General features: G+C 38.8%; 2 protein-coding genes across 2 annotated transcripts; one reads left to right on the top strand and one right to left on the bottom strand.

Moving 5' to 3' along the window:
- Positions 1-2,727: 2,727 nt before the first annotated feature.
- Positions 2,728-4,541, bottom strand: LOC129097400 (vacuolar protein sorting-associated protein 37D-like). The gene is made up of 4 exons (XM_054606246.1): positions 4,293-4,541; positions 3,952-4,123; positions 3,783-3,856; positions 2,728-3,168 (listed from the first exon to the last, which is right to left on the bottom strand). Exons 1-4 carry the CDS (start codon positions 4,539-4,541, stop codon positions 2,728-2,730), a joined length of 936 nt encoding a protein of 311 aa, XP_054462221.1.
- A 2,409-nt stretch (positions 4,542-6,950) lies between these two features.
- Positions 6,951-13,034, top strand: camkk1b (calcium/calmodulin-dependent protein kinase kinase 1, alpha b). Its single transcript, XM_054601806.1, has 16 exons — positions 6,951-7,190; positions 7,300-7,347; positions 7,453-7,506; positions 7,603-7,654; positions 7,753-7,862; positions 8,252-8,288; positions 8,388-8,409; positions 8,512-8,600; positions 8,814-9,013; positions 9,180-9,233; positions 9,313-9,386; positions 10,413-10,500; positions 10,604-10,732; positions 11,194-11,297; positions 12,628-12,678; positions 12,956-13,034. Exons 1-16 carry the CDS (start codon positions 6,951-6,953, stop codon positions 13,032-13,034), a joined length of 1,431 nt encoding a protein of 476 aa, XP_054457781.1.
- The last annotated feature ends 4,470 nt before the right edge of the window (positions 13,035-17,504 follow it).

The following is a 17,504-nucleotide window of genomic DNA, read 5'->3' as shown; positions in this document are numbered from 1 at the left end:
GCAGTCTTTCATATGAATGTTTAGGAATTAGGGTTGCAATTAACTGTTATATTACATTATGGATTAATATGCCAATTATATTTTACAATGAATCAGTTAATCTTTTGGTCTTTAAAATATGAAAATTGTGAAAAATGTCCATCACAATTCTATCAGCCTTGTCTTGTTTTGTCTGACTAACACTCCAAAACCCAAAGATATTCAGATTTGCTGTCACATAAGAGCAACAAATCCTCACAGGTGGGAAGCTGGAACTGCATGGAGAATATCTTGGAAGAGTTGATTTTCTGTCAATCTACTAGTTGATTCGATCATTTTAGGAATGAGCCACAGTTCTGTAGTCTATACTGCCAAAGTAAACTTTAGGTTTGAGATGGAAATGAACACGTCAAAAAAAAAACATAACTCAAATGTATTTAATACTCTACATTACTTTACATTATATAGATGTTGAAAAGTCTATATAATATGCAATAATGTGTGCATCTGTGAATCATACAATTAAAAAAGGGAAACTGGAACCACACCCACTAGACATAATCCACAAGAATGAATAAATAAATAAATAAATAAAATAAATAATAAATTAAAGAGCATTTTCAAACTGTCAACCACCATTGACCAACATTTCATACACGACAAACCCCACTAAGTGTCACTCCATACCTGCACTATCTACTACAGGATGCTGTCATCAATACTCTACTGTATAATCCCCTTTAAATGCAACCATTCAACGCAGAGATAAAACCCCAGCTAACTATGTGATACGTGTCCATACTGACAGTCAATGGAAGGCTTTTCAGACAGGACTCAAGCTTTTTACAACAGCTGTGTTTACATTAAGAATATGCTTACAATGTGTGTTGCCGTATTTTTAGAATATGACCCAATGACGCTTGTTGTGTACAAACATTTTAATGGAATTTTAAAGGAATATCAGATACAGCAAGGGTGTCTAATTGTCACCAATTGCTTCGAGCTTCACACATTTATTTGAAAAAATATGTGGGTTCTCCATCAAACAATGCAGAGACATGGAGGTGAAAGAGGCGAGAGGGACAAAACAATCAGCTGACAGACAAGAAAATTGCCCAATTTAAGTCTTGTGGGACAAAAGAGGCTGCTGACAAAGATGTAACTGAAGACTGTGGTGCAACAAAAGCCTGTGAACATGCTCCACCTTGCTCATCATCTCCTATAGTGCCAGTGAGGCTTCTCCATGGTTGAATTAATATGGCAAGCTGTGCCGGGCCATATGGCACTCTGGCTAACCCTCAGTAAGTGAGTGTTTAGGCACGTTAATTGAGTTGGGACACACACAAAGATATTGATCAAATAATTCATTTTACGAGATTACCTTTGGCCTTTTATGAAAAGATAACTGGTTAATGTCAGGATGAAGAGGGGGAACTATGGGTGAATAAAACTGTTGTTAATGCTCCTTTGCTGACCTTGGCAGGAGTCTCTGCACACAGACGATCAGAGATATCGAGTGTCGGTGAGCAGTTCCAGTTCACTGAGCCAACAGTGACCAACATTTTTCTGACTCGACGAAACACTAATTTGGTTTTACCAGATATGATGCTGCAGCATTTTTCTTTTTGTGCAATAAGCTGTTTAACATTTGGAGTTGTCATCTGGCTGAAGTTTTCTCACTTTCAGATGATGATGCGCTTTGCTTTGCAGACTCTTTTTAACTACCTACCTATCTCTCTGTCTGTCTCTGTCTGTCTGTCTGTCTATCTGTCTATCAATCATCTACCTCCTACAGAGAAGTGACTAAAAGCTCATTGATATGTTGAGGGCAACAGTGTAAAAGTAGATGACCAACATTTGTTTAAATGTTTTTATTACTTTCATACACTAAATCATTCAGAAACTTTCTTTGTGGGATTTCCAAAGGCTTGGGAAGACTGCTGTCAAGTCGGCAAGCAACATAAAAATAACAAGCAACAGGTTACAATAATTCATCACAGAATTGATCTGGAAATGGTTCGATCTTCAGGTTAATAATATATAGTCACAGGGTGAACCTGTAATTGCACCTCAGGATTTATGTGGAAATATACCATTTCAAAGGGACAACTCTGAAAGATTAAGAATCTAACGTTTAGAATAATGTTAATATTTGTCAATAGTATTAAGTGTCTGAACCGTGACAATTTGATACTTGGATTAAAATACAGTGAGATTTAGATAGTCAAAGGTATGAGACTATATTGCAAGACTTACCAAATAAATCAAAAAAAGGCTGACCTGTTTATTTAAATCTCAAAGAAATCATCATGTAAACATATAAAGCTCTCAGTGTGTACTTTCTCACCACTTACTCTGCTCCAAAAATAGGAGCTGATGTCTGACATGCAACTCCTGAACATTTAGTCTCAACTCTCTGTAACGACAAAAATAAATTCAGTATTTCAGCCTCTATATGTATTAAATCCATCCATTTGTATTCCCAGTGCTTTTTGGATACTATTGGGATTACCTTATCTGAGTTTGAGAGTTTGATATCAATTTGTTTTCCTAGATGCCAAACCTCTCTTTCCATCAGTGTTTACTACTGTTCGTTCAAGAAGTTACAACGTATTACATATGAAAGGTCAAAAAGTTAATTAGAATAAAGTCTAAATCTGATTATTGATGCTATGGACCCAGTAACTATTTTCACTATGTTAACTTTAAAAAAAAATGTAAATCATAAATCTTACGCTGAATTGGACTTCATTGTGGTTCTTGATGACGCTTCCTCTGCTGAAACTTCAGAGGCTGAAGATGGACGGGTTTCACCGGCCATTTCGGGCCCCGTCCGTGCGCTCCTGGACGTATGGCCTTCTTGTAATCGTAACAAAACGGTAAATGCTGTAGACGGTGAACAGTGTTTGCATGGGCACCAAGGGGCAGCAGGAATGGAGGGTGGCAGCAGGCAGGTAAGATGACAGCTGTGGTTAGTCCGCAGACTGGGAGGCAGGCGTTTTGTATCTCCTCTGCAGAGAAAGTGTCGGGGTGAGTCTCACCGAGCCTTTGTGTTGATCTAAGTTCAATAGTTTCTTTGAGTTTCTTCACCAGGGTCATCCTGATGTGTTGGAGTTTCCTCAAGCTGAGAAAGGAATCCAGGAACTCTGCCAGCGTCGCTTTCCCCTCTGCAAACCTCTGAAACAGCATCTGTTGGGAGAAGTATCTCATTATAAACAATTACACACATACTCAATGGATATTATGTTGCACAAGATTACACCTCTCCATTGCTTCTGAACCAGCCTGAAATATTGTCTTTCATAACTGACGTGATACTTGTCTGCTCAGGACTCAGGACAACCAGCTGTTTCTTCCACAGGTCTGACATTTCTGTTTTCGTCTTCAATGCTGCCTTGTTTTCCGGGCCTTTTCTATAATAGGGGTGGTGCTGTGTTTCAGCCTTACCAGTGAGGGTAAGACTATAGGCCTATATATGTGCAGTATATATCATATATCACCCCCAAATGTAGAAATCTCTAATGTCTTTACAGAGAATGACTTATGTACCCTGGTCTCATGTATCGGACACACTTTGTCATTATGTTAAGTTTATTAGAAGAGAGTTAGCCTTGCTCATGACCGTAGCAGGGCTGCTCGTATTTATCTGCTGCAGAACTTGGGTTTTTCAATAAAAAAGTATTTTTGATCATTTGTTAGGCATCATCTCATTATCTACCGTTTATTAAAACAAACTATTAACATATTCATTTAATATAAACTGTATTTAAAAAACTGCTATGACAGAAAATGATTACACTTACCTCACTCTCCTGCTCTGCATGATTTATCTTCTTTAGGAGACTCCACTGAGCATCGTGAACACTGTATTTCTCTGCTGCAAAACAAAGTAAGCAGTTAGCATTTGACATTAAGGCAGCCAGATTGAAACATAATAAGTGGGAGAAATAGAGAATATATTTAAAACCTCACCAATTAGTTCCTGTTTAGCCTGGATGATGCTTCTAATGTTTTCCAGCTGTTTGTACTTCATTGCTAGGAGCAATTTAGCGTCTCTAAATTTAGGTTTTTGAGAAAGACCGATTTTGGCAATTTCTTTATTTGAAAGCAGCAGATTCTCTGCAGCCCTCTGCAGCCCCTGGAACTGGGAATGACGGCGAATAGTTCAAGAAACAGTGAGTGAGAATTGTGTTTACTAGAAGAGTAATATGCTATGTACTCGCCATAATATATGAAAAAAAAGCTGCAACTTTAATAATTTGTGCATGCGTAAAATCCGACTTATTTTGAATGTCTCCCCGTCAGATACTGACCTTCTCAGCGCACCTGATGGTGTGATTTATTTTGTCTTCATCTTCCAGCAGCTCTCGCAGCTCTCTGGTCCTCAGAGCGACAACCTGCACCGACAGAGACATGATGACTCCTCCACGCTGGAAGCTCTTCTCTTCATCAAAGTTTGGTACCTGTTTGTTCCCAGTCCTTCCTGCTGGGGCGCCATGTGAGCTGGTAATGATGCATTCAAGGGCTGTCGACTGTCGGAAAACTAATCGCCTAGTGTCCATGCTTTAGGACACGAGTGGCTCTAAAAGACACACGTGTTTAACATTATTACTGTGTTTCCGAGACATAACGCCTCTATGAAAGAATGAGGATGACAATAGACTGCAGTCGTGTTCATATTTTGATTCACCTTAAGTTTCTTTTGCAAAATTGGTTTTATCAATTAATTGATTGATTGATATCAATCAATGGCATTGCCGCAGTGTCATTCTCTGTACTCATACGCTGTATTTAATCATTTAAAATGATTTCTCCTTTACACAATTCTGTCACATGAGTTTGTCTGTTAGGATACCATTGACTTTCATACCTATGCTATACGTTTTCAGAATTCCAAGGTAAATTGAAACACTCATTTAATGTTAGGGAATTATATATATATATGTTATATATATATATATAGGATATATATATATATATATATATATATATATTTCTACTGTGTGTGTGTGTGTGTGTGTGTGTGTGTGTGTGTGTGTGTGTGTGTGTCCTCAGAATCACTCCGCCTCAGCTATATGTAGCCTCAGTTAATCCTTTTAAAGACTAACGTTGCTGTTTGCCAGTGAAAGTCCTCTGCTGAGACACAGAGTTTTCTCTCCTGAGAGCAACATGCAGATTAACCTCAACAGCAATCAACAGAGGACACCTCCACTGTGTGAGTAAAACAAATAATTCACCTCATATTCTATCTTGCACAGTATTTTATTTGTGTCATTATTAGTGTTAGAGGGGATTCAAATTAGTTTCAGGCTTTCACTGTCTGTCAGTAGCTCTTTTTCATCATTTTTATTGAAATTTTTTATAGCTTTACATGTTGCAAAGGCATATTTTCTTTAAAAAATATGTATATTCTATTAGTTTTGTTACCGTGTAAGTAGCATGCATTTTCTTGCCTCGTAAAGCTTTCTATCTTGTTGCATAAGAAGCTTTTCAGTTCTCGGTACTGCAACAGTGAGTCGAACACATAAGGAGATGACTCTTAGCTGCTAGACTGTTGTTAGAGGGTGATTTCACATTTCACACTGTTTTTATCTCTGATGTTAGCTTTAATTCTTATCTATGGGCCTTTGTCATCTGTTAAACAAATCTGAGGACAAGAGAACAGGCCGTTTTCAAGCTTTAAGCTGCAGTTTGGGAGTCAAAAGCGTCAAAGGAATATAAAATAGTTTTATAATGATGAATGTTATTGATGGTAATATGAGTGGTCAGTGATGTTTATAAAGCCAAAAGTCAGACATTTTGCAGCAGATATTCTTGCTTGGTTGGTTGGTTGGTCAAAATATATGGTGTAAAAGTCTATTACTCATTCAATACAATGTTTTTTATAATATAAGGAGTTCCATGAGTTTGTTCTGTATGTTGCTGGTAAATAAAACACGATTATCACATTCATTTAAGGTGTTAAAACAACAATATTGACTGTATTTCTGAGGTTATTTTGGCATTTCTAACTTATGGGTGAAAGGTCAAAGACCCTACACAGGTGTCTTCAATTATGTTGCCTGATTAGACCTGTTTTTCAGAAAAAGTGTGTCTGTGCGTGTGTTTTTCACACTGACTTTGCAGCCTTACTAGAGGTATAATAAAACAGAGTAGCCACCTGTGCAGGTGTCAGAGAAACTTTTAATACTTGTAAATGTTAGACAACAGGTTGGTTTGCTTGTTTAGCCTATTAACTAAAAATAATAAACTATACTTTTCACACTTTCCAAACACTTTCTTAAAGGAGTATTCCACCCGTTTAGCATTGCACTCCTTTAGCATTTATCAGACTCATGATGGGCGGTTTTAAAAGGTGGTCAAAATCGATGCTGCAGAACCAGAAACATTTTCTTTTTTTTTTTCCTTGATTCGCTAGTCTCAAGCAGAGATGAGGAGCGGCTACAGAGGTCTGGTAAGCTCCCTTCTTTCTGACCTCATTTCCAAACTTGTAGTCTTCTGCCCCCAATGCCGCTGACTAAAGTGACTTCACTTGAGTATGGTATGGTCTGCATCTGTGCAGAGATATTTAAAGTTGCTTGAGAGAGAAATACTACATCTCTCAAGATATGAGAATCAGCTGCTAAACATCCCTGCATCTGCAAGCTTTGATGTCAGAAAATCAATCCAAGATGACAAACGGGGAGCAAATTTGGTTTCTTGTAAAAAGAAAGTTTGCTGTTTGGTAGAGATTTTTGAGCCTGCCTGAAACACTTTAGTACAACAACACAGAGTTTCCACATAACGAATTTAACAAAAGGAAAGTCAGCTCAGGTAACCAAGTTTAACACCTCTACAAACCTAGCTGTATGATCCTTTCCTTAGCAGTGTTTTTTTGCCTCCACACCCTCACAGTGCAGTGATGCATTATCTGGAGAGTTCAACACGCCAGCTCTGGGACTTCAGCTGTGAGTGAACGAGGACTAACCACCATGAGCGACGACAGAGTCTGCAGGACAGAGCTGGACTCGGAGCACCAGGGCGAGCTGGCCGACTTGGTGGCAGCCATGAACGTGGCCGCCGACGGCACAACCACACCCAATGGCTACAGGCCCGGTGCTCCGAGGGCCAGCAAACTCTCAGACAGGAAGATGTCACTGCAGGAGAGAGGGAGCCGCATGGCCCGACAGCGCACCATCGAGACCAAACGTGTGTCCATCACAGATGCTGATGTGAGACTTGAACAACAGAAATGATTCTCAGAGTTGGATTTTTGACTTTTTAAAACATTTTTCTTAAAGTTATATAATACTGTTTGATTTCTCTTTTCAATTTCTGCAGGATTGTGTCCAGCTCAACCAGTATAAATTGAAGAAAGAGATTGGAAAGGTGATTTAACATTTTTGCACATAGTCACCCAATGAGCAAGGGTGAAACAGAAATTATGACATAGGATTTATAAAGCTGTTTACCTTTCTTATTCTTACACCCTAGGGTTCATACGGAGTGGTAAAATTAGCATATAATGAAGATTCTGAGCAGTATTATGTGAGTTGAAGCTTATAAAATGTGCATTTACGGAAGTGTATGTTTGTACTGTCCAGTTTTTCATTTCCATAATTTGCTTAAACTCATTTCTTTAAGGCAATGAAAGTGGTTTCAAAGAAAAGGCTGATGAAGCAGTTTGGATTTCTGCGTGAGTGAAAACCTCCATCTCTAACAACAGTTAAATGTGTAATGAGTTTTCCTAATTCATTCATGTTGCTTATGATATATTTTGGTATGTAATTCCAGGCCGCCTGCCTCCTCAAGGATCAAACGCTGTGTTTCCTCTGGAGAAAGTGTACAAGGAGATCGCCATTCTGAAGAAACTGGACCATCATAATGTTGTTAAACTGGTGGAGGTCAGTCTGAAGACTCAGTCCTCAACTGTTGCACACATCCTGCATTCTTACATTATGGAAGAAAACTGATTGGAGTGTGGTTTGAGGGTCCAATGAAATAACCTTTGGATGAAATGCTATAGTTAAACCTAAAGCACACTCCTACAGGTGTTCTTTTATACTGATGCTAATTAGGACTCTGCTCCGGTTGAAGGTGGTGACGCTTTACATACACACAGTCATGGGAAGAGCTCTAATCAGCCAAAAATAAGTGAGATCACATCTGTGCGTGTATAATGGGTGATGTAGGACCTTTAAAACCCAAACAATATAAAATGATTAACTAGAATACATATATTTGTGTAAAACAGTGCAGAATATGAAGTTGCTGAATTTCACATGTCTTGCAGGTGCTTGATGATCCTGCTGAAGATGGACTTCATATGGGTAGGGACTCACTTATCTGTTTTACAGTCAGTTAAATGATCTGCTTGTATGTCAATATAAAATGGGGGAGTCATTCGATTCTGGTTATTTGTCCTCAAGCCTTCGATTTGATGACAAAGGGGTATGTTTTTGTGCATTTATGTTTGGGCATTTAAATTGTACCATAAGATATAATATCTGTATTAACTTTTTCCGTCTTTTCTCCACCTCTCGTGTTGGTCAGCCCGGTGATGGAGGTGCCTACAGACGACCCTTTCACAGAGGACCAGGCTCGCTTTTACTTCAGAGATATCATCCTGGGAATAGAGTACTGTAAGTTCACAGATTAATAATAAGATTCAAAATATCTTGTAACCTTTGCTTTAAAACATTTTTATTTTTCACATACAGTAGTTGCTTTTATGTGTTAAAGTCATCTGAAAGTTTGGTGTCTTAAACAAGCTAAAAGTAATTTGTAACTGTTTTAAAATGACCATAGAGCTGATTATCCCACGATCAACATGTTCACTTCTTTTCATTGTCCAGTGCACTACCACAAGATCATCCATAGGGACATCAAACCCTCCAACCTGCTGCTTGGGGACGACGGTCACGTCAAGATTGCAGACTTTGGCGTGAGCAATGAGTTTGAGGGGACGGACGCCCTCCTGTCGAGCACGGCGGGGACGCCGGCCTTCATGGCCCCGGAGATGATTACCGAACACGAGCACAGCTTCAGCGGGAAGGTGAGAAGAAACTTCTTCTGTTGGCAAACTGGAAAACAGACAAAGAAAAACACTGAATCACATTTGTTTTAGATGTGTCTCATCATGTCAGACTGTGTTTCATTTTGTGAGAAATTATTAAGAAATGTTGTCCAACAGCCTATTGAGAGCTTTGTTTGTTCACCAGGCATTAGATATATGGGCGATGGGAGTCACACTCTACTGTTTTGTCTTTGGGAAGGTAAGAAAGCTCACAACATATAGAATAAAAAAGTCCATCATTTGGTTTTAATCACTTCATTTTGTTTTTCCTGTTCCAGTGCCCTTTTTATGACAAATACATTGTCTCTCTGCACAACAAGATCAAGAACAAGCCTGTGGAGTTTCCAGAGACGTAAGCAAACATTCAAAAGATTCTGATAGCTGAATATCTAACTGGCTTGTTATGTGGTAGGATATTCTAAATGTAGCTACAACATATCAGTATGGGTTCAAGACTACTGTAGTATTTCCTCAGAGGAATGCTTTTAACACAGAAAACAACAACTGCAATCACACTTTGTAAAGGTGTTTACAGTAGATTTGACTATAAAACTTTACAGACAAGCTTTCTTTTAATTGGAGAGAAAAAAGTGATTAAATGAGCAGATCATGTGGTAGTGGAAGAGAGATATATTGGTAATTGTAATGAAAGCAGGAAACACAATGGCAGTTTTTATCCTCTTATCGCAGATTTTTTATTTCTCATCTTTGTCCTATGATGCAATAGCTTCTAACATATTATACATATTATCAAAAACCAGAAAGAAATGTCACGCCTGTTGATGCTAGTTTCTCTTTCGTTCCAAATTTCATCTGACACAGATATGGTCTTCTGTGCTGACAATTTGACTTGTCAAAGCACAGGTGGAAATAATATAATTAAAGCTGGCTCCTTTCCCGACATGATTGCAATGCAATGCTGCAAATAATATCATCAACTACACCTGTGTTAGGTGTAGTTGATGATATTATTCTTAGACAATAAGAAAAGTTCTCTGTGAAAAGGTCAATCAACTCTTCATTCTACTTTGTTCCTCGTAGTCACATGTCAGGAGGAAAAAGGGATGCTGCAACGTTTTTAGTATTTGTGTACCTGACTTCCTTTATTGTTTCAAGACGCTCTCGATCAACTAACTCTTACTATCCAATCTGTGGCATCTGATCCTCCTACAAAAGGCCCCTTCTCCACCTGTCTCTGCCAGCAGTCTCTCCACACCACTTTGTTTAATTTAAAATGAAAATGAAAATCCGGTTTATCCAACTTTGTCACTTCTTTCATGTTTCTTAACCCCTGAGCTGGGGTTGTATCAGGTGATACTGTCCAAAACATATTTATCTGTAAAATACTGTTGTTGTTGTTGTTGTTGTTTTTTTACAGACCATTAATAAGTTATGAATTGAAGGAGCTCATTGAGAGGATGCTGGATAAGAACCCTGAAACACGAATCACCATTCCTGAGATTAAGGTGACCGGAAATTACCACAGCTGACTAATATTATATAAGACACCATTATGCTCAAGATCAATTTTTGTTGCTTTTTCATAATGATGCTATTGTGTTGTTACAGCTCCATACGTGGGTGACAGAGAACGGCTCCAACCCTCTTCCTCTGGAGGAGGAGCACTGCAGGGAGGTGGAGGTCACTGAGGAGGAGGTGCAGAACAGCGTCAAACTCATCCCTAGTCTTTCCGCTGTGGTGAGTCTCACATCGCTCTCTCTCTGGACACTATTTCACACTTTAATGACCAACGCTGGCTGCTGGTTTGAGTATTTCAATTGAAATATCTAATTTTCTCTCTAGTCAGAAAGACTTAATTTCCTAAAAATATGTCTGGAAGTGGTCTTCACTTACATGAAAACTATTAACATGTAGACATAACAGACCTGGGAGAAAACAAAAAAGCCATTTAGTTGATCATGTTGCCTTTAAAGGTGTGAAATTGCAGTATTTATATGACAGTATAGGTAAAGGGGAGATAATTGAACGATATGTGATGGTATTTTAGTATTAAAAACTGAAGCATTATCACTTCAGACAATGAAATTAATATGATTTCTATAAAAATAAAGAGTGTATTTTAACTATAGCTGGTGATATGAAAATGTTTTGTGTTTTCACTGCAACTGTCTCTGTCTCTGTCCACTTGTCCACTGAAGATCCTTGTGAAGACTATGCTGAGGAAGCGGTCTTTTAGTAATCCCTTTGAGTGTCTGGGCAGACGGGCGGAGAGGTCCATGTCTGCCCCCGGAGGTCTTCTTACGTAAGTGGCCTACTCTGCAAATCCTGCCTGCCCTGCTCTGCTAAACTGCCAGCTCTGCGATTGCCGGGATTAGGCATCTTACAAAACAAAGCAGCAAGCAGATGCTTCGATAAAAATAGATCAGTCAGTTACATCATTATTTGTGAAACGTGTCTCCAACATGTTATAAATAAATATATAAGATCCTTATATACACTATTACTAAATACTTACGCTGTATTTGTATTGGTACTGAAATTAGCAGTACACTGAGGCAGATAACAGCATTAGTTATCTCCTGATAAGCTAAATGGAAGCCCCTGCAGCAACAGTAATGGCTGCGCTGCTTGTTTTCCACTAACAAGCCAGTCCTGGCTGTGGGGGGGACAGCTAATTACACCTCCATGTGAAGGGATGTGGAGCTGCAACTGCATGCATCCTCCTCCACAGTTACTCAGGCACCACCATCCCCACCACTAACAGTACTCCAGCACTGCAGTGTCCCACACATGTGGAATCTGTGGAGATCATGTGAGATGTAAATAGTAAAATATCAGACAACAGCAGGTGTGATGGACAAAACTTGAAACTATATTTGAGCACCTGAATAATAAAAGGGACGCAATAATCGTTGACCAATATTTCAACGGCATAGTCTTGCGCTACAGTTGGCTTAAAGAAGAAGATCAAAGTGTTTTATTTTGATCTTCTTGGAGGGATGATGTATTGTATCATTGTATCATTTATTCCCATGAGTATTCATTTAATATTGTATTAATGTATAATGTGTAATATTGAAAACTTTGGATCTCATTCGTCATCTTATCAGGTTTTTATAATAAAAAATGTTTTTGGTCCAAAATTTCAAAAGCTGCAGTCAGTTAGCTTAGCTTAGCACAAAGACTGGGATATGGGGGGAAACACTAGCCTGGCTCTGTGCAAAGGTAGCAAAATCTGCCTGTTAGCAACTCCAAAGATCTCTTATTAGGACATTGCATATCATCTGATTAATTTCATACAAAGATTTAAAATGTTTATCAGTTAGCTTTAGATGGACAAGTAGGTGGACTTGGAGGGAAGCTATCTGTTTTCTCCCAGTTTTTCCCCAAGTCTTAATGCTAAACTAAGCTAAACAGCTTTAGCTTCATACGTGCAGTTCAGAGATGAGAGTGGAATCAATCTTCTTATCTAACTTGCGGCCAAAAAGAGAATACATTTAAAAAACGTATTCTTTAAATAGCCTTTGAATTGCTACAGTCCTGCTACAATAAAATCTGTGTTTATCATTAACTGTGTTCCAAACTAACAGAGTATAAATTCTGGCCTATTACATTACATCTCCTTCTTGCAGTGGCTCTTGGGGCTTATTGGGGTCTTCGGCTCATCTTCATCCTTCCTTGAGGTAAATGTTATAAAAGTTTGAGCTTGAACGCCTCATACACAGCACAGCCCATCAGTTGTTTGTTCAGCTTTTAAGATGATTTAAGGAAAACAAAGCTCAACAATGAGCTGTACCTGAAATAAATGGACGCACAAGTGATGAGCTGAGCTGTGGAGGACAAGTACTCCATGACAATTGTAGTGTTATCCTTCCCCCCTTACTTCTCTTCCTCATCATCTTCATCTGCAGTCTCACTTAGCATCTTTAACAACATGACTGAGAATTTGTCATCCCACAGGAATGTCAGCAAAGAGGGGAGCAGGGAGGAGTTGGAGGACTTGTATGAAGATGATGCATTTACAGAGATAACAGATTAAAAAAAAAATCATTTTTTGTATCTTTTGTCCTGATTCTCACCTATTTTTTGCTTTTGCTTCATCCTTGCTATGCTTTTATGCTTAAATTAGTGTTTCACTTTAGTGCATAAAACGTATAATTGTGTGATATCATAAATATGGATATGGATATAGGTATATTAAAGCTAGGGATGGTAAAGCGAGTGGCTTTGGAGGGAGGTCTAAAGGGATGGACTGTCAGTGTTGCAGACACACTTTCTTGCTAGATTCAGTGATTGTGGAGCTAGTGCTGCTAGCTACTTTGATGAGAAAAGCATTGGCAACATTGGGTTGGATTCTTGGTTGTGTAATTTAAAATTCTAGCACACCTTTGCTAGTTTCTAAACATTGCAGACCATAGCTTTATATGTGTTAAATAGGAGATTTAGAGCATTTTTTATTGCCTCCCTACAGCTCTCAACATGGCAATGGCTGAGCCACGGCTCACAGCTAACAGCACTAACAGTGCAAACTACAGTGTTGACAGAGCTAACAGTGTTAACCTGAGGTGGAACTGGAGGATGGGCACTACGTTTTTGCAACGACGCCTTCAGCTATAATCGCTATATAAGCGCAGTGAATTGTGGTGGGTGTGGGCTAGTGGGGTTAGCTCACATTCACTTACATGCACTTACAGCTCACACACAGGGGAGAGGTTTATATTCTTGGCTCAGGTAGACATTACTCCACTATATCTTTACAGAAATAAAATAGTAGTTGTTGTTATTTAATTCTCAGAATCCGACCTTGAGTCAGATTATATTCTGTTCAGTCTGTTTGTTTACTGATGGCATGGTTGTTGTTGTTGTCAATGAATGTGATTTGATAAATTTGCTTTGGATTGTTGTTAAAAATGTAAATAAGCTCCATAAAGAAGATATTTTTACAAACTTGCATTGTTGAAAATAATAAAAGTTGTTAGTTTAAACAATGACTTTGAATGACTGCAGAAAAAGCCACTTTTGTGTTTGTGTCAAACAGTGCACTGTTTTCTCATTGTTGTGTCTCTGGGTTGCATTTGTTAGTTCAACGTTCAGCAAAGTCTTTCTGAATTTTATGTCTATGATGCCTTTTCAAATTTCAGCCATTATCACATTTAGAAAATTCTTAAAATTGGTATATTTATTCATGCATAGATGCATAGTTTCAGTATCAAATGCATGTCATCTTTAAGACCACTAGAGGGCTGCATTGTGTAACAAGTAAAGAGAACTAGAACAAACCAGGAAGCCTAAGTTTGAGCCCCCTGTTAATAGCATATCGCTAAAGTGCCCTTGAGCAAGACACTGGGCCACATCCAACTACAAGAACACTGCTCTGACAAACTCCTTCTTTACAACAATAACAAGATGTTCAAAAATAGCAGCCAAAAATAACACACCCTTTATATCACTGGTATATTTGAAACAATTTAAAATGGACACAAAGTCAACAAGCTAAACAAATATAATATTAAAATGTATGAATCCTAAAAATATATATGACATTGCCAGTTAGATTTTTCATCCAAATGCAAAATGTATCCCAACACTGCCCTCTTCTCTCCTTTGATTATGTTTCAAACATAGTCGTTTTTTTCTGAGTTAGAGGTATGATGCTGCAAAATGTAAAATCCAGTGCCAATGACAGTCCTCACACAGCATTACTGTCCATGACTTGACCTGATCACCACAAATATCAGTTTTATCACACTGAGGTTTTGGAAAGGCAGGTTTTAATAAGGAAAGTCGAGGGGAGCCTGAAGGTTTCTCTGGAGGTGTGTTAAGTAGGAGGTACATTATCTGGGATGGTATCTGAGACAGAACATTGTGGAAGAGATACAACTGAGCAGAGACCAAAAGCACTAGATGTATTGTTAAAAAAATATTAAATAAAACAGCAGAATGATACTGTGGGAGTGCAGGTGAAGAAAAAAAACACAGATATAAAAATGTAAAGGACCTTTTGGTGGAAAATATGTTGTTGAACACAAGAGGGGTTGAACTATAGAGGTCAAAGAGACTAACTAACTGAAAAATAACAACACAGTTCAATCCACTTACTTACAACCGGAGCACTGCAGACCAGATTAAATTAAAGGGACATTAAATGCTCATTTTCAGGTTCATACTTGTATTTTGGGTTTCTACTAGGACATGTTGAAATGCTTTAATGTAAAAAAAAAACCCACAATTTTTCTCAAACTGTCTGCCTGAATATACTTGTATTCACCCTCTCTCTGAAACGCTCCGTTTTAGTGCCTGTCTCTTTAGCTTCCCTCCAAAAAAAAGCCTAGTCTGCTCTGATTGGTTTGTGAGAAGAATTTGGTGCACCTTTACGAAGGTAGTTCTCAAGCCCTGGGTGGAGATACTCAGATGGGGGGCGGTATAATTTAATATGCCTGTATGTGATAAAGGAAGAGGAGCCAAATGTGAATGGCTTGTTGAATCACATGTTTTCTGATCCAGTCAGCCCAAAAAACCGGACTGGGTTTTATGATTTCACAGTTTTTTTGGTTGGTAGGCACTCTAAATACCCAAATAAATGTGCACTGACAAAGTGAGGTTTTCCCTATGTTTCCCCTTTAAATCATGTTGGTTACAGGTCCATCAATTCAGACTATCACAAGACATATGTGATAGTGATATATTGACAACTTTAAGAGGAATAGCTCCACATTTTGGGAAAACAATTTGTATTAATATTGTAGCTGAGAGTTACATGAGACGATCAATACCACTTTGAGAGTGGTATTAATCTTCTCGTCTCACTCTCGACATAAAGCAATTTATTGTATTTCCCAAAAATAGGATGGCAACTTATCATTTTCTTTAAACTATATTTTTCACCAATGTGGTAGGAATAATGTCATAGCATTATAGTGAGGAAAGTTTGGTGTTTACTAGTCGGACAATTAATTATCATCTGATCTGATCAGTTGAAGATATGTTGTATGGAAGCTGTAGTAGTCTGGCACATATTCTATCCCACATCCTCAAGTGACCTGTAGTATGTAATACAGTTTACAATATGAAACAGAATAAACTAAATAAACTCTCTTGTTACAATTTTCTGTGTCGGCAAACCCCTTTAGCCTCTGCAAGCTGAAATGGTTCATGAGACCATTTGTATTCCTGCAGTCAGCCCATTTTTCTGCCGCTGCAGTTATGTGAAGACCAAAGAGGAGTGCTTCTGAGCAAAGATTTTCTGTGGAAACTGTTGCCATGCAACAGCACAATACTGCGCTCATGCAGAGTAGTAACTTCACTGTATGGCTGCTCTTTTTCCCTTAGCTCACTGCCTGAGTAGTAATGCAACATTATATTATATTCTACTGCTTTTTCCTACCGTATTACAATCTTTATATTTGGGGCTGTAACTGCCGTGTCATTGTTTCGTGGATGGTCAGGGGAAACTTTGCTTCAGAGTCTGGTTCCATACCCAGACTCCCTTCAGCTAAGCCCCAGATATTTAGCTAAACACTAACCCTTGGCTCTCACTGTTAACTCTGTATTCCTGTCACCACACCACCAATCACCCCTACAGCTCCACATCACCACCCACCCTCCTCTCGCTCTCTTTCTCTCTCGCTCACTGCCTGTTACTCACCACGACCGACCCCACTGGCCCGCTGTCAACTGAGCTGTACATCCCCTCAAGGCTGCAGAGTGGAGGAAGGTTTTTCTTTTTTTCTTTCCTCTTCTTGTCTGCACTGTTGGGAATCCCCTGTGCGCACATACATAATGAGTCACCAGCTCAGACATCAGGCAGACCCACAAACACTGGAAGGTATAATTTGTCAACCAGTTGGCACCCTGGGAGCTGATTGTAAAACAAAGCATGACTGGCTAGATCCTGTTAAGGTAAAAGAACACACAGAAAGGCAAGACATATTCAGAACATACTTTATAATGGAATGCAAAATAAGTATCAGACTGCATGTTTTTATCAAACCCAGCATTAACAGATGAATCCACATTTTATATTATATTTTAGTCATTAACAATTAATTATAACATCGTGAGCTTGTCTGTGGCGGGAGTCAAGACTTCCAAAAACGACGTCACTTAACACACGACGTGCAGTTTGCACCACAGACTGCCAGACAAGTGATGACATTTAATTCTCACTTTCATGATTTGAGCAAAAAACCTGAGAAAAAGTGGAACAAAAAGAGAAAAAAACAAAACAGATGCCGCTAAATTTAGCACAACGTTAGGCGTTAACGACACAACGTTAGGCGTTAACTACTTCACTGTGTGTGGCCACCCTTCTCGCTGCAGATGCCTCCCCTGTTCAGCGCTCTGTCAGAGGAGATCACACAGATAGGTCACCTCCTCTGATACTGAGATGACTGTACAGGAACCTTCTACTGTACAACTGTCCATCAAGGCTTTGGATGGTTTAGGTTGGCACTCAAGAAGTAATTTATTCTACACCAGTGACTTGTTTTACACAGGAAAAAGGTGTAAT

This window comes from Anoplopoma fimbria, chromosome 1, assembly GCF_027596085.1.
Source record: "Anoplopoma fimbria isolate UVic2021 breed Golden Eagle Sablefish chromosome 1, Afim_UVic_2022, whole genome shotgun sequence".
Classification (NCBI taxonomy): Eukaryota; Metazoa; Chordata; class Actinopteri; order Perciformes; family Anoplopomatidae; genus Anoplopoma; species Anoplopoma fimbria.
Note: the sequence above shows the minus strand (reverse complement) of the source record. Positions and strands in the feature narration are given on the sequence as shown.